This window comes from Perissodus microlepis, chromosome 10 (genome assembly GCF_051167445.1).
Source record: "Perissodus microlepis isolate ML-2025 ecotype Zambia chromosome 10, ASM5116744v1, whole genome shotgun sequence".
Classification (NCBI taxonomy): Eukaryota; Metazoa; Chordata; class Actinopteri; order Cichliformes; family Cichlidae; genus Perissodus; species Perissodus microlepis.
This window is the reverse complement of record NC_140470.1, coordinates 14,565,918-14,586,545: the sequence shown is the minus strand read 5'-3', so window position 1 is coordinate 14,586,545 and position 20,628 is coordinate 14,565,918. Positions and strand designations below refer to the sequence as shown.

At 41.0% G+C, this 20,628-nt stretch overlaps 1 protein-coding gene across 2 annotated transcripts in view; it reads right to left on the bottom strand.

The window, feature by feature from the left end:
• Positions 1-20,628, bottom strand: part of nrg2a (neuregulin 2a) — a 76,151-nt gene that overhangs the window by 24,050 nt on the left and 31,473 nt on the right. For both annotated transcript variants that reach the window (XM_084942317.1, XM_084942316.1), the window contains exons 2-3: positions 15,939-16,104; positions 14,582-14,700 (exon numbers count right to left, since the gene is read on the bottom strand). In XM_084942317.1, the coding sequence (XP_084798443.1) occupies positions 14,582-14,700; positions 15,939-16,104 (285 nt within the window). The remainder of the gene's footprint in view (positions 1-14,581; positions 14,701-15,938; positions 16,105-20,628) is intronic.

Here is a 20,628-nt window from a genome sequence, read left to right as displayed (position 1 = left end):
CCCACTCCCTTTTTCACACCTTGGCTCATGTGATGAGGAACATGAACAATAGTGGATAACGACCCTCTTAAGGGACAACTCCCACTAGGGCTTAAATACTTGGGACTCTCCAACATTTAGCTTTAGAACTGAAGAAGCCTTTCAGATGAGACGTGAAACGTCTTCAAGAAACTTAAAGAAGCACAGTCACTTTTTCTTTCCAAGCTCCTTAGTTTATATAACATATATAAAATTGTATATATATTTATATTCCTGCAATATCTAGATTCATATTCAGAACATTTAAGGTATGGTACAGATGAAGGGTGAAGACTTAAATATGCTGTAGTCGAAATGTTTTTGACCTTCCACCCAGAGTTGGGAACACATGATTTAAATGTTCCTATAACAAATAAAATTTTCGGCACTCTACTATGAAGAAACATTGCATTAATACAGTAAACGACCATCCAGTCACACACACACGCGCACGCACACACACGCCTTTGAAGCAGTCTCGTTGTCTGCTCCACCTCGATATGTTTACAAGAAAAGGCTCGGGTCACGTCACGCCAACGCCACAATTTCAGGAAGGACGTACATCAAGTGCAGCAGGGAAAATAAAATGAGGGGGGGAAAAAAATTGAAAAGACTACCACAAAAATATTGCAGGTGATGGTTATCTGACTTAATGGGAAACCCATACAAGGAAATGGAACATGCAGACTCGGTTCCAGAGATGAAACAAGAGCAATGTTTTCTTTCTAAGATCTACTTCATCCAATAGAGTGTTTACTCAGGCTGCACCACATGTTTACATGAGATTAAAACTCATGACAAGACCTAACAATTTATTGACTTGGTTAGAGATACACATTTAAACAACAGAGAACATCTCATTTAAGGGTGTGTGATGCAGATTAAAGAAAAAAAGTGTTTGAAATCGCTGTACTACTGAAATATAGTTAGTATAAGTACAACGTTTTTGACTTTTTAGGAATACATTTCTGTAAATGAGAGGAGATAACTGGTATGGTAACAGACTGAGTTATTCTTCAAAGAACTGCAATACAACTGCAAACACTCCAAATGGTTTTCCTTTGATATGAGAAGATAATCTTTTTCTTACTACTTAACAATATCACACAGAAAAGCCTTTTTTTCCTGAGTCAGTTGGGGCCAGCACAGTGGAGCAGTGGTCCTGGTTTGAATCCGAGTTTCCATGTTCTCCCTGTGCTCGCACGGTTTCTCTCCGCATACTCTGGCTTGCTCAAACAGTCCAAAGACATGCATGCAGTTAGGATGATTGGTGATTCCAATCGAGCATGCATCAAAACGTTAATTGGGGATTGCTGTCTGTCTCTATACGACAGCTCTGCAACAGACTGGCAACCCGTACAGGGTGTACCCCACCTCTCACCCTGTGACAGCTGGAATAGGCTCCAAACCCAGAATGGGATAAGCAGAAAAGATGAATGGACTGGATAACTGGTCAGACCACCAACTAGAAAGTAATAATTCAAAGCTTGATCTTTATGTTTATGGACTCATAACAGATTTAATTACTGTTGCATACTGTCATCCTGAGATAAGACGTATGGAGTACAGTCTTATCTCAGTCTGTGTCTAAAAGGACTGAAATGCTTCATAATCCTCACTGGCTTTTGTTCTTCTCCTTTTTTTCTGAGGGTTTCATTGTTTAGTTGCAATAAATCACATCAGTTTTGCATCATTCATCTCTCTGACCTCTGAAGAGCGTTCTGTTTGTGTGGACTAAAAATGATCCTCACAATCTTGCACATATTCAGTGATAAAATAATTACATGGGTTCAGGTTAGAGTTTTATGGTGTGCGAACAGCACCGAATGACAAAGGATGATCCGCGGTGGACTCACCTCTAATCATCGAGCGCGACTGCGGCGAACAAACCACAGCAATTTTTGTTGACATTTGGAATAATAACATGTGTCACGAAGGCTGTATGTGTTCATCACTGCCATGCAGCGCAGCTGTTCAGCTGGGTTAGAGTGCTAGTGCCTTTGCATGTGCTTATTAAAGAAAATTGACATCAGTAATATATTTTTGTATTTTTTTTTATAGAAAGACACGGTGTTACTCAAGCAATCTGTTTCATTAACTACTAACAAAAATAATAAATAAATAAAAAGCCCCTCTGTTCCACAAGCTCCAGTTATTCCTGTCAACTGAAGGGTTGTTTTCTCCAGTGTCTGAAGTGATAATTAACAGAAGCACAACAGCGGGTAGCTCTATTAACAAAAATAGAGTCATCTTATCCAGAAATGAACAGTTTTGTTATAACTCAGATTTTGTGATTTTATTTTATTTATTTGTTTTTTGGCTTTTCTTGTTTCGAGCTGTCGTCCTCTTTTTCAGCTCGGCGCTTTCATCTGCATCTGTCAGGAGAAGGCGGGGCGATAGTGATGAAGCTAAAAATGGTTTCTAAAAAGGCAAAAACTTCGTCTGATCACAGCAATCAGAAATCCTTTTTAGTCTTCTTGTGTTACAGGATAACGCACTGAATCGCTGAAATGCGTTTGACTAAAAACAGAACAAAAGGAAACTCGGATAATTAATCTCTACAGAGAATCCATAAATACCAAAGTCCAAATGACTCAAAGTTCATGAATTTGTTCTGCTGCATTTTCTTGCCTTTCATGCCATATGGTGTTGTCTGTCTCCAGTCACGCTACACAATCCCCCTCCCCGCCTCTCAAAGGGGACCAGAGTTCAGGTGTATTCATTAAGGCTGACTCCTTGCTGGACGCAACTACAGATTCCTTTAACCTGAGGAGGACATCAGCTGCTCCGCTAAACAGAATTGGGGGCAGAGTTTGTTTATCTGCACTCGTGTAGCCAAGGTTTCGTTAAGCGTGCTTGGTTTTTAACCTTGGGTTTCAACTTTCCTCAGTACTGTAGCCCAGGGGCTGAATTTTACTTGAAGTAAGTTGAACAGAGGTTTCCTCTGGGTTAGTGAGAGCCACAGTGTTTAGCCATCAGCCCTTACCACTGACTTTGATTAATCCTTCATGGCTCAAGAACTGAAAAGAAAAGCTGGGGGTGCAAGGCGGACCATCTGGAAACCTTCATAAACATGCCTGTCTTTCCACGCTCTCCAAAGGATTCTAGGAAAATCGTAAAAATGAAAAGAGAGGTCCCTTTTGCACAGTTTTGTCCTCTCGAGGCACCCTGTGCATATGCAGCAAGCAGAAATGCGCTCATACTGAATCCTAGCCCTGCGCTGCACCTCACAGCCCGGCCCCAAAACACTGAATTGTGTAATGAAATACATTTTCAACAGGCCCGCGGTGAAGTTACACACACGTCCCTGCAATTTATGGCGAATGCTGATAATTTACTTCAGCTTAGCCTAATCTTTTTCACCTCAGCACTGTAGATGAACAGTAAGGCCTCTAAAAATGCGAGACAGAATCAGATTCAGTGCAGGGAAAAAGACAAGGCAGTTATTCAACCATCAGCGGACCAGATCCATCTGGACTTGGTTATGAATTTCTTGTTTTCACTCTTAAAAACAGTGTTATCAAGATGAGCAGTATAAATTATCTAGCCTATTTGGAAATATGTCATTGAGCAAGAACAGGTGCGGAGATTCATCTCTGACATTTCTGCAGCAAAGCAACGCAAATAAAGGAGGTGAAGGTGCAAAAACCACTAATTTTCTGCAGCTTAACAACCATTAAAATGGACGAGCGTGTTATCTTATCTTAAAAAAAAAAAAAAAAAAAAAAAGACCGAATTTCCCAGAGGAACCCACCCGAGGGATTAATAAAGTTTTATCTTATCTTATCTTATCTTATCATTGGAAACATGACAACCTAAATATAAATCCAAATAATGTAAATCTTCATCACAATCTAAAGAGGGAGGAAACCTTCGAGCCAGACCATAAAAATCAGAAGAGAGAGTGATAAATGTAAATGTACAGACCCTTCAGCAGAGATGTAAAGAGGGTGGTCTCTGCAATAGCTCTGCCACCCAGACAGGCTTTTCCACAACTCAGTTTTATGTACCAGAAAAAAAAAAGTACTGAGTGCCCCCTAACCTCCCAACTCTTGGTAGGGAATGCCTGACGTGTCTCCTGTTACAGCTAGAACCGAGATCTTTTATCTTAATACTCGAGACCTGTTCATTTTGTGAGCATTCTTGCTACACATGTGTGCACTGCATTTTGTTCCTTTCTGCTATTCTGCAAAGACGATCCCATCCAAAGAGAACGGATAAATAAGATAAACAGATAAGAAGAGGTACAAAGGAGCAAACTGGGAAGTGTGGCTTTGGTTCAATATAAAGCTGTTGACAGCTGTGTCTGATGTGGCAACAGAGAATGTCCAGTGAGGTTTAACAAAATGAATGAGGGGAAGAAAAAAAAATATTTGCGGAGTTTAGCTATTTATATTGTGGGCTGTACTGAATAGCAGCATTACACTTTTAAAGAAGGTGCGACCGGAGACAAATGAGCCTAGAAAGTAAGATAAATGTCTGGACCTCACAAATGCTACAATAAAGATCTGCTGCTTGAACAAATATTTATAAAAGATAGCAATTAAAAATAAAAAAGTGTCTATTTAAATAAAAAAAAAATGCATACAATACGTGTTTTCACGCTCAGCTTTGGAGCCACAACATATTTTGACAGGAGCTCAAGCCCAGACAAATGTAGGAGCAATGAAAGAAAACAAGAGAAACATGAGAAGGACAAAGAGCGATGGATACAGAAGTAGTGCAGGGAAGATGAGAGCAGAGAATGAGAAAAGAGGGCTTGTTGACAGGATCATTAGGTGGAAAATATTTCAGCTTGCCAAAACCAACAAAAACCAAGTATGCTACTTCCACAGATACAATATGGCCACACCCAGTCAGTGGCAATATCAAGCATCTGTGCCTTCCAGCATTTTGCACAAAGTATAAAATAAGCAAGAGATTTCATGTCAAAGGTCCAAAGAGGAATTAAATTACTATTTACTGTAGGTAAGACACAAGAAAGAGCCCATTATGAATGGTGATGCACTTAAAGCTTTTTTTCAAAGGAAATTTATCCACAATTCAAACTCCTTCAGTACGAAACGGGAATGTTTAGAAATGAACAAAATGGAGCCTGCCAGGAACATTAATCTACCACCCACTCTCAGCAAGACTGCCACTGCCACGACCAGTGTGTCTTCTTTTATATTCTTGTCTCCTATTACCATTTTTCAGTCACATAGCTGATTTGCCTGGTCTTGCCTGCCTCAATCATCTCAGTGCTGAAGTCAAATCAAAGCGCAACATAGTATGTGATTGCACAACAGCTGCTCACGCACTGCGAAGGAGCGAAGAGCTCTTAGGAAAGACAGGGTATGGTGCGCGTGTACAAACGGGCGCTGTTATGGTCACTGGCGGGCACCAGTATGTGTGCAGCTGGCAACAGGGCAGCACGAGGGGTTTTCCGCGCTGCGGTTAAGGACAAAGGTATTCTCTCATGGGCAGCTCAGATCAGAGTCAGGGTGGCGTTCGAGGCACTTTCACAATCCAAGTGTGGGGATGCCAGTGGCTTTCACTTTTTCAGAAAGTGAAAGCCACTGGCAAGCCACTGAGAAGCTGTTGTTTACCACATCCTTGAGTTTTTCCAGCCTGTAGCCATTGCTACAGTGGTCACAAATGAGCATCAAAAGGTGAGGAAGAGCAACGGGCTAACTCTTTAGAAAGCTTTCAGCGTCACTGTGAATTTACTGCAGCGAGGACTCGGTGGACAAAGATTCAAATCGGGGGGAAAAAACCTGTGGTAACAAAACAAACAAACAAACAAACAAGAAAACACCACAGGGCTTTAGGGCACACTGCATCTCCACTTTAGAGTCACTGACATCTTTTATTTAGACCCGACAGGCAGCGACTCCGATAGCTAAGTTGGGGAAAAAAAGCAGATTTACAACTCGAAGGTAACATGTGAGAACAAAACAAATGAAATTATTTGTAATGAAGCGAGACTGATTTCGCTGTGAAGTGTTTATAAAGTTTTAAGTAGCGGATTGAAAGGCGCTCGATGAAAAATAATCACCGATCAAATCGATATACTTAAACGTGTTCCACAAACAGAAATTCCATCTATTATTTATTATGAGTCATAAAAGCTGGAAGTGGCCACAATTTCAGATGATCAATCTGATGTCAACTATAAAAAATACATTAGGTAAAGCTTTAAAAGGACAGAGTGTGAGATATCCATATGCTCCTTTACCTTCACCTTCAACAGCTGGCCCTCATTTCTAAGGTAGGCCTGCCTTTGCGACCTTGTACCAGATATAGAAGACATATACCACAGCTCCATATTTGGGTCTTGTACTCACAGCTACAGTAGTGGCCAGCTGTTAGGACTAAAGGTTTTCCCTCGGTTATTCCCCCGAAAGCCTGAAAGCACACAGCAGCCCTCCTTCGGTCATAAACACACATGCACACACACCACCCACACCTGCTGTATGTCCTGAAAACAGGCAACGCAGCAAGTGTGTTTTGTTTTAGGCTGCCCTCTGTATACTAAAGATGAGTTCACTGTGAGTGTGTCATTGACTAAAGAGAGGCATTTTCTGTTTACACCTACACACTTAGGAGGAAATGGTATCAACGCTGATGACACTATTGCTGTACCCACTACTCATACAGAGTCCCCGGTAAAAGAACTTACTCACCCTGACACACACACGATGAATACAGTTGCCGAGTGTCCGACAAAAGGAAGCAGCACGATGGAGTAATGGGAGGTTTAAGATTAAAGACAGCTGTGGCAACTAAACTATAGTATTGTTACTCTGAGCTTTACGCAATGGAATGGTAAATATATGTTCCTCTTGTACTCCAAAGAGAACTTTAAAAAGAACAGAAGACACCCCTGAATTAGTCTGACCCCATTCTGAAAAATGCCAGGTAAGAGTAGGAGCAGGGACTTTGTTTTAATGCGAATGAACACATCTGCGCAACGGACTCTTAAGGCAACTTAACGTCATTACTCTGTCGGCACATCCAGGCCCTTATGATGAAATTCATCATTTTTAGACAATCGCTTCTCCTCTGAGGTGCTTCTTAGTGATTTGTCAAGAAAGAAGAAGACGGCGCCCAGTCACCCTGCACAGTTGGGGTCTCCGTCAGGGGGAAAAAAGACCACCAGCACAGCTGAGGAGGGCTGAAAGAGATTCTTTTATTATGCTATCAAATTAAGGCTCAGATAGGTTTGGTCCCAGGGTACTGGAAGAGTTAACAAAGCCCTGCACACAGCGAAAACCTTGTGTCACCTGCTCACATCACTCAGCTTTTCAAGTGTAACAGCTGCTTCCTTCCTCACACATAGCAATATCCTCACTCATTCACACTAACGGCTTAACTGTCCCGCATAACACAGTGAGATTACCGGACATTCTCAGAAGTCTGATGTGTTTTGATTTTTTATAACTTAGTTGTTTTTTCAAAGATCTGAGTGAGGACGTCCACTTAACGTCCTGGATCGGAGGGGATTAAAGTGAAGTGACAGATCAAGCAAAATATAATAATCCATTGAGGGACTTTTAGAAAGTGTTTTCTTTAACATATTTGACTCATTTTTCACAGATTCTGATGTTAGGATCCAACAGCTGCCTCTTCTCCATGACATTAGCACGTAGTGCATATGAAAGCCAATAACTCACAGTCCCTGTCAAAAAGCAATGAATTACTGACAGATTAGGGAGCTGATTTATGTTTTAGGAGCGAAACGTAACTTGTCTTCTGTCAGATTAACTTCAGGAGAAGCCCCCAAACATTGGTTAAAATCGATATACTCTAAGATCTGAGGCAGTATTTACAGATGTGCCTCACAGTGGTTGCTGTGGTTGGGCTCAGGTATGCATGTTGTGCAGAAGGTGCCAAAAGACCAGCAAAAGAATGATGGCATCGTTTCCAAGAATTTTCTTGATATTCATGATAAATTATTCTTTCCCTTTGATTTCTGCTTCTTTTGGATGTTACTGGAAGCAGCGTTCGAGTCCTCCACTGCTGTACGTATGCACTCATCCATTCATAACATGAGCTGTGTTCTGATCACTAGGTGATGCAGAGTGTGTTCATCCTCTCGCGACGTAAACGCTTCCGCTTAGTCTGGAACTTCTCACCACACCGGATGCTGTCCACTAATACAAAAAGTCTTTAACAATAAACAAAGTGCAATAAGAAAACAAGTGACTCACTCGAGCTGTCATAAGTCAAGTCGTAATGTCAGACAGCAAAACAAACAATCTGGTTTCATTTGATAAAACAGGTTTCTTAACACGTGAAAGAGAGGAAATGCAGATCCCGATTCTTTTCATATGTCTGGATTAACGGCTTTTGTAAATTTGCCTGCAGGCTGCTGCACGCAAAACTGTAGACAATAGCAAGCACGACTTCAGAAAGTTTGTCGTTTTACTTCCAAATGGTCAAGATCAGGATCGTTTCCTTCCGTTTGTGTTCATCGAAGAAATCAAACATTCAGCAGCGTTTTAAAACCACAGCAGTCTTCTATAAGCCAGTGTGTTTGCCGCTATATGTTAGATTACAACATGCTCTTTGCTGTACAGAGCCCTGGACCTGATCTTGATATTGTGGAGATTCTGGCGCAATCAGATGGCCACCTCAGAGACACGCCTGTCCAGACCCCCGGACTCCTGGATAGTTTTAAAAAAGTGGGTATGACTAATAGCCGAGCAGCTTGATCCACAGAACCTGACAAGCTGTTCTCCAGTGGCCTGTAAATACAGAGAGCTTGGCAGATGTGAAGGCCTGTTTTCTGCAGACATGGCTGTAGCTTTACCCACAGCAATCAATACAATTGACCGACTTACAGATACTCCACATTCATCCGAGGCCACAACTAACATCCTTTAGCGTCACTAGAGATGAGTTTATCTTTTCGCTTGCGTAGTAGGATTGAGTAAGTTTTGCTTTTACTCAGTTGACCATCGAAAGACATGGAAGGAGTGAAGGAAGTTGTTGTTTATCCAGTGCAAAGAGGTACTTACTGTAATGATTCACTTATGTAGAACATATTAACTTACTGGAAGAAAACAGAAAAAGCTTTTTTTTCGGTTTCGTGTTTATTGCTTTGTGTTAATCATGTCTTCTGTAACATATAAAGTTGTTTTACAACTCGGGAAATTTTGGCCTCGGTTCCAAGGAATGGCTCTCTAAACGTATCGTAAACTTTTCTCTTTGATGAACTTTGATCAATGTTTTGTATCATCACCAAGCTTTAACACTGAATGTGAATAAGGGCTATCGGTTTATTTTCCGTATTTGGTCTTGTTGTCCGTTTTAGCTAAGTTCAAATAACAACCAATCAGGAGCTTTTTCATATAATCACAACAAATCTATAATTTATATATTAGCATATTTTCTGCAGGTGAATTATGTGCAACAGCAAATGTGACGGAGTAAATGTAGCCTTCTGTACTGACTTGAGGTCAGATGCAGGATGACTGGGGTGTAATTGCTTGAGTTCTTGAGCCTTTAACAATGCAACTAATTGTAAATTAAGCTTAACGCAGGGCTGCAGAGATGCTCCAGTTCTCATTTGCTTGCTCAATTGTTTAAGTTATTAAGAGTATTTGAGATTGCCAACAGCTTTTTTCCCCTCTTTTTGACAGCAGGAATACAAGTATTTGATTTCAAAATGAGGAGCGAAAACACGCAAAACATTTACGCACATTTATATGTGTGTGGGGTTGAGGAAGGGGTAGGGGCTGAGGGGCATTGTGCATGCGTGCATGCATGCGTGCATGCGTGCGTGCGTGCGTGCGTGCGTGCATGCGTGCGTGCGTGCGTGCGTGCATGCGTGCGCGAAATTGTTGCTGGTGGGCCTCAGCAGGACTGTTGAGGTTGGAGGAATCGTACGTTCAGCTGTGATTTCCATCAACACATTCCTGGACGCTCACACACTCTCTCAGCGGAGCTGCGCACAGCACCCCCCAAGGATGTGACCTGCAGCCTGCAGACACAAATGGCTGTCTCACAAGCGCTTATCACAACAGCAGCCTGTAGGATAATGGGAGGCCTTAATCTGAAGCCACGTGGAGCTGAGCAAACTTTGACTAGTGTTGCTCCTTCATGCTGGCCCTATGGAAAACAGCGGATGATATACAACACTGTTCGGCAGTATGCCAGCAGGTTTCACCATGCCAAACTGATTACAGGGTAGAGGTCAGACCACATGGACAACAAATGGTCCCTGGCACTGGGGGTTGGGCATAAGGCGGAAAGCATCATGCTCAAAAAGACAGCAATTGTCACCGAGACTGTTTAAAGGATACATGATATTCCAAAGCACCAGGAAGTGCACAGTTGCTCATATGCTGCACACTGTTGTGCATTTTGTCAGAAAGCCAAAGTTGGCGCAAACACAAATAATAAAACATGTGGCCTCACAAAAGTATGTAAAAACTGGTCCACAGATTAAACTAATGTTTCAAAATTCCCAGGAAGCTAAAACGGAGCCAAAGAGAAGGAGAAAGTATTAAATGGGACTTAAGACCGAAACATTGATAACGAGCAACTTAAACACTCAACTCAGCAGAACCTCCAACCATCTGTGCTGAATAACTGTACAGTAACTGGCACTTAATCGGTGTGTGTTTCTCTTCTGCTACCCTAACAAAAAGACATGACTAAAATCCCCACACAAGTCCAATCAATCAATGTTATTGGCAAACTGCAAGGCTGGCGTGAAGCCACAATGTGCTGCATGCCTCCAAATGCATAAAGGGGTATAGTTTGAGGGAAGGTTCTGCTCACAGCAGTTTCTACGCCATGGTCCACATCTCGACTCGACATTACACGGGTCTTACATTTGTCTTATATTGATATGGTTTGTGATGAGTCATGACCAGCTGTTCTGTGTAATATGGGAATATATACAGACTCCTTTTTCCTTCTATGGCAAGTGGAAGCGGTTCTCCTAAGAATAATTTTAACTGAACAGAACAATAGCTTTTAACTTTGGCAACACCTCAGGGGAATGCGTCATATCCTGGCACTCCTTCTGTACCTGCTACTTTGCATATCAAGTCAAACACTGTACCAATAAAGACGGGTTGAAACAAATGTTTTGTTAAGTGTGGTACCGTAGCGTCTTCCGATTAAAACCTTTGTGGTGATCCACAAAAGCTTTTTGAAAACATTTGAAAAGGTCCTTTCATTTACTTTAAAACATATTAATGTATAACACACAACTGGCAAAGAATAAGGTGCAGGAGTTACTGTGAGCCGCTGAGATAAAGATGGGTTGTGGTGGCCTGTGTTCACCATGTGGTGGAGCTGAGTGCTGGTTTCCCAAAGTGTCTGTTCACCAGAACAGACAAGCAGGCAGGCAAAGCCCGGCGCACACTGTATCCAAGTGCGAGCGCTCGAATGATGCTCTCGTGCTGAGCTGCTATTTGACTTTATTATCTATGCCCTACGGATTTCACTTTCTGTCTTCTCCTTAATAAGTTCAAGCAGTGTTGGCTTGTTTGCATGCCAGATACTGTTAGAGACACACCACAGGCAAGGAGGAAAGACACCCTGAATCTAGATGTCAGGTACAGTACGGAGGTGCTCAGGACAAAAGCTGGAGAGCAGTAACTGCATTCTAAAATGGGTGTGAAACCCTCCTCTGCAACAGAGCGGACTCATGTCTTCCTCTTCATACTTTTCTCTCACTGTCTGCCTCTCTTTTCCACTGGCTGTATCTCCCTCTTGCCCTCTACCCTAATGTCTTTGTCTGCTTTCTGTCATGCATTCCCTCATTTTGCTCCCCCTCCCCACAACCTTCCTTTATCCACGCTATCTTCTTCTTTAGCTCACTCTGTCCATCTACATCTGCACCCCCTCCCCTCGCTCTCCCTCCCTGGAAGGCACACATACACAGATAATACTGCGGCTACATGCTGCTTCTGCAACATACTGCAGCAGGCGAGCATACTCCACTGCAGCCCTTTAACACAATGGCCATTTCTCTTATGACCTCACAATGAAAACAGCTCTCGGTCTAAACAGATTGCATGTTCTCTGCATCTGAATCAAAATCACACAGTACATTTTTTTGGGAGGGGAAATACATTTCACAGAGACTCCCTGCAACATGCAATGCATCATTTTTTTTTATCTGCATCTGCTAATATCAGCCTTTCACAAGACCAGCATGTTAATCAAAGCAACATGCCCTGCTTGCTTCCAATTCCTTTTAATACCATATGTATTTTCAGTTAAGCACTCCCACTGCCTATGGACATATCACCCCTGATTCGCCCTGTCTTGCCTTCTCCCCCGAAGCATGACAGAACGAGACGTGCTGTTGTAACACAATGGGACTTTTTTTTTTTTATTGAACCATGAACAAACACACTCACACACACACACTCACAATCACGCACAAAAACAAAACACACAGAGACAGACATCTAGTGATCGTGGCACATGAAAGGACATACAGTGATGCCATTGTTGGAATATCCAGGAGTGATTTAAGGAAATGACAAAGCGTCGACAGATAACAACACAAAGAGAACACAAAGATGCTTTTGCACAAAGACAAAAGAGCGACAAAACTGTGAAAAGGATGACTTGAGATTCAATGAAGAAGTATGCTTTAACCTCAGCTTTGACACATGCAGATACTATCGTGCTTAGCTTAAAGTTGGAACTGTCGGGTGTTCAGTCATGTTTTATCCATTGTGGCTACTGTACATCTCAGCCCACATGTTCATTGCTTTGTGATATTATATTACCTTTGATATTGCTGCATTACCAGCTCTTTTCGTCTGCTAAGATCATCATATACAGTTTCATGTGCCGCCAGTCACATGTTCGCAAGCTCGATCAAACAGGTGCTACCACCAGGGGTTCCTAGGGTCTCAAGCACGATCTGACCTTTCTTATTTACTTGCCATTAAACTGACTACTGTTTATCGAATTAATTTTTCATAAATGTTAGCGCAGTATGTATTGCATCACTGACCCTTTAAATATTAAATGCACATAAGTGCAAAGGAATATATCACTGCGCTGGAGAAGAGCCAAATCTCATGACAAGCAATATAGTGAGAGTCACACAATCTGGCTGTGAATCTCAAATGAAGCCTTTTATATGTCAGGAAATTTTTTAAAAACGAAAGATGCAATATTAAGCCACATTTAAACACAATACGGAGGACTTCTTTTCGGTGCAATTGTTTGCTGGAAATCAAACTTGCATGCTGAAACCCCTGAGAATCTCCATGTTTCCAAACACAATGGGTCCTTTCTTTATCTGAAAAGGCTCTAATAATGAAGCTCAGCTTAAGTCTGTTAACTGTAAACAATAGCTCTAAAAGGTGGCCTTGACAAATGCAAAACAAGAAGGTGGAGGTGATTATTGTGCCCTGAGTGCGCCCAAGGACAGGGTGTGATGGATAAACTCCAATCCCCCTCCTTTTCCCCACCATTTACACCTCCATCAGCGTGGGATGAGTACAGAAATCACCCAGTTGGAAGGTCAGCAATAACAAGAACATCTCCACTGGTGTGGCACGAGGAACCTTACTTTTTAAGTCACTCAGTCTTCAAAAATAGTGAATATGTGGATGTTGTAAACTAGGGAATCTCTCACTCGGAATAGCGTGAATAAAAATATGCCGTCACGCACGAGAGGTTTGATTAAACAATCACTATCTGCGCTGACTTGATTCACTAACATCGCATGTTCATGCCTGCACAGTATCAAAGTCTTGCGCCATTACTCAGCGGTCTACAAACAGAAAAGCCGGGTGATCTCAGTGGAGGAAGTTGGATTTCCTCAAGCACATCCAGCAGTTTCTGACTCTTGCATGCCAGACAACCATATAGATCTCTGACAGTCCAGCACCAGATAACATCAAGTCCTTTCTTGAAAGGATGCAGAGCAACATAAGGTCTTTAAAACTCTTTCTTTCTTTCTTATATTTTGATATATAAATGTATTCGATTCATCTACTCAAAAAACAAGCTCCCCACAGCAGCCAAAAATTCGCTACCCGTACTGTGAGGAACAAACATAAGCTCACTAACCCACTGAATGGAAGCAGCTGTTATCAAAACTCTTTCATCTGATACAATACTTTGCAAAAATCTGCAATGCACACACACCACTACCACTACTAAACAAGCCTGTTAGATTCTATCACACACACTGAAGATACTTTTTACAACTCTCATATTCTGTCAAGCTATGTTTCAGATCTAAATCTGTAGTCTGCTGCTTTTGCTGCGTGTCGGTGACGGTCAAAGACACTGTGCAGTACAGTTTTGTGGGGTTTTGCATTGCAAGCGAAGAATGGTGAATTAAAGGAGCTAACACACCATACATTGCATTTAAATTCCATTCACCCCAAAGTGCAATTCTGTTTTCCACTGATTAATAGGCCAAAACCACATGTGTGGACAGTTGTTCTTCATGCGTGTTACTCTTCTTGCATGCCTGTTTGTAATGGCTCCTTTGGATCTCTCAATTGGCAGGAGAACAGTTACAACAACAACAACAATGCCAGTACATCTGTGCTGCTTTGCCTGTTGCTTAGGAGTCAGTACTCACTGCTTTGGACGTTAACAGTGCCAGTGGAGTTGTCCTTTCCCAGCAGGTTCTCCACCACACATGTGTAATTCCCAGAATCCTCCAGTTTTGCTCTGCTGATCTGGACTCTGGAGTTTTTCCTGTGGGTGACAACACTCACATAGCTGAGTCAGGGGAATCAGGGCAGGGAGGAAATAGCAAGTGAAGGCAACAAGTGGAAATACTGAGGGAGGGGTGCCGGTGCATGACAGGGCATGGCACCAGCTCTTCTGTAATAAGGATTCATGATTACTTGCTCTGGAGAGTGGGATGACTGTTTTTAATAAGAAACCATGGAACAATATGTTAGAACTAGCTGCTGTGTTGTTTTGTAGCTTTGTTTCACGTCGATATTGCCTCCTTAAGTTTTAACCTTTGCTCAACAGTAGCCACCGTGAGTAATTACAGGACAAGGACACAGAAAACTGTCATATTTCCTTTCTTCCCTTGGGTATCTCTTATTTTCTAATGATGTTTTAAATCAATTTAAAAAAAAAACATAATTACAAAAGAACCCCAGACCATCAGGTATTTTTGATGTTAATTTACAACAAGGTAATAAAGCATCCTCCCCCACCCCCCACACTGCTGTTATGAAAGAGGCATTTGTAAAGCTTTCCACAGGGCGACCTGAACCCCAGAGCTAGTTTTAACTCTGAGTGTTCCACACCTTTGATCTGTTCAAAAGCTAATTTATGTGTGATCTCCAAAAATAGTCTAAAGGCTGGCAGTAACAAAACTGTGGCTGCACAGCGTGCAAAAGAAAATCAGAAACAAAGAAAATTATAATTTGTAGGGTTTTCAAAAAAGATATATATATGAGGGGCACTATATCATAGTCTTGTATTGCTAATAATAATATATTCTTTGAAGAGGGCCGAAACAGAAAACAGCTACTGCAGACGTAGCTCACCCTCAGCTTTATCAGGTTTAGCTGGTTTAGCTGAGAACAAGTCAGCGACATCACCCTGTATGTTTCAGCTTTACATAAAACATTAGCCCCCGGTTGCACTCCTCCAAACCAACTTGACTAGTGCTAACTTGCACTTCTGCCACATTGAGTGCTTAGATATATGATCTATTGCTTTGAAATGCAACTTTTTATTTGAATGAGAAAGTTAAATAAAAGGAGGGAACAAACACTAACTGGATTACTGAGTCATTACAGTGCACTTCAATGAAGGAATTATCCTTTATAATCCCAAATACTATTAAAAAAAAGAAAAGAGGAGGAAAACTGCATCAGCCCTGCCTGCTGACAGTAACGTCACCCACGGAGAACCTTTTACCGTACCGCCTATGTTGGGTTTACAGTACTCGGTTTTTGATTTGTACTCACTTGCCGCTCCTTATTTTGACTTTTTTGCTTTTCTTCAGCTCGTTGCCATCTTTGAACCATCTGTAGGTAGGGGCAGGGTTTCCTGTGGCCTCGCACCTAACTGTGAGCTTGCTTCCCTCGTCCACTATCATTGGATTTTTCATCGGTTTTAACTTTGGAGCCGCAGCTAAAAATAGAGAAAGACAAAAAAAAAAAAAAAACAAGTCAGTGTTAATATATAGACATGGACTTGATTATGGTTTGGTTTGTGTGTAATTGTGTGTTTTAGGAGGAGACAAAGAGACTGCAACAGAGGCGGTGATTGTCTCTACGGACTGAGCCAACAGCTCTCTCATGTAACCTCCAGATGTTGTCACCAGAGACATGATCGGCTTTACCTCAGACTAATAAACAGGCTGATTTTCAATCTGGCATCGCTTTTATAAAAACACCTGACGCAATATTTAGCAAACATCCATTGGCTGATCTAGAAAATCTGCAACCGCAAACTTTAAAGCCAATCTGTACGCAAGAAAAGCCAATAACATTATGACTGCATAACAACTAGTCTGTTGTGATGATGGGAACAACAAAAACAAAAAAAGGGATTTAATTATAGCTCTTTTGTTTGTTACAGTATTGTGCTTTGCAAGAGCACAAAACCCCTGTTTTGCCCAGAAATGTTAAACTTTGAGTGAATTTCTTGTGTGCTCATTTCTTTTTCTGCATGCTCATATCAATGATCAGTGCCTCGGCAGTACACTCTGTAAATTCTTGCAACTTTTCTTTCCCCTTTCTTTTGTCCCTAGAAGAGGAAAAGATTTTAATTGAAATATGAAAATGATCTGCATCCAAAGCACACACAAAACAGACAACACAGACACACTCACTCATTCACACAAACACTTGCCAGCTGACAGCTGCACACATGTTTAGGAGAAAACTCATCCAGGGCGGAGCAAGAGGAAAGAGGTGAACAAGGGTCAGCCAGGGGCTGGCCGAGAGCCCCCTCCAAACCCTAATGCGCAAACACACACACACACACACACACACACACACACACACACACACACACACACACACACACACACACACACACACACACACACTTTCCTGCTCCATGTGTAACATTTAAAATTTCATGCATTGGCTGAGTTGAGTGGTCCTACAAATTGCAGCTATTTGTGGTGCATCAAAGGATGACAGCTGAATGAAGACAAAGCATGACAAGCAAAATGAAGTACACACAGGTAATGACTTCAATTAAACACTGAAATAGCAGTGTACCGAAATTATCCCTTGTTGTCCTCTTTTTTTTAAAGAGACTGTCCCACTTCACTGACCTGGTTAAGCCACATGTCTGCACAGAGAGAAAAAGTCTAATGATGCTGCAGTTTTTATGTTCTGTGTGTGTTTAAGTGGGCAGCGGGTGACAGTGGTGGGTTTTGATGCAGCTACAGGTATATCTGTAGATTGATTATATCTACATAACAGCATTTTCACATTTTAAAATGTGGCATTCCAAACGTATACCGTTGTTAAACAATAACCACAAGTTTGTGCGCTACTTTTGAAAGTATTGTTCCTTGTCAGTTCTGCAGAGGTCACTGTTGCTTATTACTGATCCTACCTCAATATACTCTATTATTCACAAGAACAGAAATGCAAGCACTTTCCGGTGCCATGTAAGCCAAGCAGATGTGACATTTAGGAACTCTGTTGCAGCCAAGCTTGTCAGTGTGTCCTACAACTGACAGTGTGTCCTCCACTCTACATCCTGACACAGACCTGTGCTCGATCTCCCGGGCCACTTGGCGCTAATTCTCCTGACAGGAGCCGGAGGTCAGTGCTCATGGTCCCAGTCATGGATCTCTCAGTAACAGACATGAAATGATTCCTCAGCTGAAGCAAAAGTATGATGTAGACAAATCATTCATTCTTGTAAATAGAATTTTGCTAAGAACACTAACGCATTATAATTATTATTTATAATTACACTATTTATATTATTATATAATTATTACTTACAATAATAATTATTATACAGTTATTACTTTATAATTAATTATTATACTTGCACTTCAAAAGGTTTTTCAGTTATCTGTTCACCTGGCGGTTAAAAACCGCCCAACAACAACAACAACAAATACAAACGTCCCTTTTTCTTCCCCTGCACTCCTGATACAATCAGCTAAATTCAGTGTGACTGCAGGAGGTGTACAACTTTTAAGGAGTAAAGATATGGACATTTTTTTATTTTTCTTGCACGAAAGGACAAGAATGCTGAAATACTGAAAACCGCCCCCAGGGCAGAAATAGCTGCATTATACTTACATAACACAACTTGCAAGCATCTGCACAGATAGCATGCTAATGCAAAGCTAGCAAAGAGTGTATGCTGACTCCAGCCCAGCAGCCAGACCCTGAACTTGTTGCTCATATTTTGAGCATTGTAGCCTCCATTTCTACCTGTAAATGTTCCTACAGTAGAGTCACTGTGGCAACCGCTTTAAGGTCTCTTTTGGCTAGCTATATCTTTACTTCATGTTCATATATAAATGCTAAAATGAAAGATCCTGTGTTGGTCCTCATTAGTATAGAGATTTGTGTTGGTCTGTGGGACTATATCTCAGGTTTATAAGTTACCTGGTCATTATGAGACTATGCTTTTCAACTCATTTAATGAGTAATGTGAAAGTAATCTAATAAGTAGTTTGACAAATTACTGAGTAATTAGTGAGTAATTAAGTAACTTACTGAATTTAACTGCTTTTGAGAAAAGTAACAAGCAGTGTATAATAAATTACTTTTTTGAGTAACAGTTAATCTTAATTGCTGAAGGTTATTGTTAGATAGCTCGAGATAAGCCTCAGAAACCAGTTTTAAACACAAAAGAATGTAAAAACCATGATTACTCTACAATAGTGAATACTATAATTAGAAAATTGTGCTTGTGTTGCACACACTGCTTTTTTCTGGGATCAAAGAGAGAAAAATGTCAGATTTAAAATAGATCCCAACCAACAGAGATCAATGGAAAAGCTGGTATTTTTAGTTCAATAGCTGGCATTTGATACTAAAATTACTGGAGAAAAACAAGGAACTTTTATCTGTGAACAACATCCTGCTGGAAAAGACTCCTACACAGTGGAGAGTCGCAGATGTGCCACTGTAAGGTGGCACGTACTAACTTTAATGAGCTTACAGTCTCAATATGGATTTGTGCGCTGCAACTGCTTGACACATTCGGTTCAGTTCAGTTCAATTTCATCCAGTTCAGTTCAGTTATATTCACATAATTCCATCTCACAACCACAGTCATCTCAGGGCACTTAACACTGTAAAGTAAAGACCTTACAGTATTATAGAGAAAACCCAAAGATCCCCTTTGAGAAAGCACTTGGCGCGACAGTGGTTTGGGACAATAAAACCTCATTTATGCAGCAAGACATAAATGTGGCTTTGCAGAGAGTCATAACGTTATATAGGCTTCACATATTGTATATTACCATTCAAAATCAACTCTGCTAGTAGGGCTGGTTTATCGACAGCCCGCAGCAAGACCATATAGTGAGTGCAAGACTCCTGATGCTCCAGATGTACTTCATTAAGCATTTATTTATTAAATCTAATATATTACTGTATATAGTATTTTATTTTTATTCTATTCTGTACAGTTGTGTACTGTATTTATTCTTATTGTATCCTAATTTTTGCCTCATAACTTTTGCACTGTCCACTTCCTGCTGTGACAAAACAAATTTCCCACGTGTGGGACTAATAAAGGTTATCTTATCTTATCTTACACAGGACTAGAAACTCAATGGAGATAAGACTTCACAATGTAGCCTCCTGGTGCTCTTCACATTGCAGAGCTAATGGAAAATTACCAAAACTGAATCAGCTGTGCTGTAACTGCATTGTTGAATACAGTAAAATAGAGTACACATGTGTCATGTTTAATAAGCAGCTTACTCAGACACTCTCAAGGACTTTTATTTCAATTTAATTAGGATATTATTCTCTACTTTTCTATTCAGTGACTTACAAAGCTTACAGAATTTACATGGGTCCCAATTCTACATAAATGAAAATACTGTGCATGATTTCCCTACACACTCAACTCTGCCAGACCCAGCACATTGCCTGGGGACAGCCTTGTCAGTCATAGTGCGGAGCGGGAATGAGGCTGAAACGTATAGAATGTTTAGTGCTTTGTCTGGACACAGGTCTGTCCTTGCCAAGCAAATTAAACAACTTTCGTCCTTGACTGGAAAACTTCCAGGAAAACAGAGCTGCACTTTTCATCAAACAATAAGCCAGATGTGTGAGAGGGAGTACTCCAGTATACCGTGCTAATGAAGACGCAAGGAATCTTTGATATACATTTAATGGTAACTTTAAACCATGTATACATTAGCACAAAGAAGGATTTAAAATCCATGTACTTTGTGATGTAGTAGCTCAGTTCTGGAATGACACATGGAAAAAAAGCACTATTCAATCAACAGTTTAATGGACATTATTGTGCAGGCTGTGCAACAAAGTAAAGCCCAACATACATTTTTTTAGAGAGCATGTTCATTTTACCAAGTGCAATTAATGTTTTCCAACAGGATAATAAAAACTTGTTATCCTTGAAAATAAAATAATTTCTTGGGGACAAGCAGTTGTCTCATTTTCCATTACAGCAGTGGAAAAAGTTTCAGGG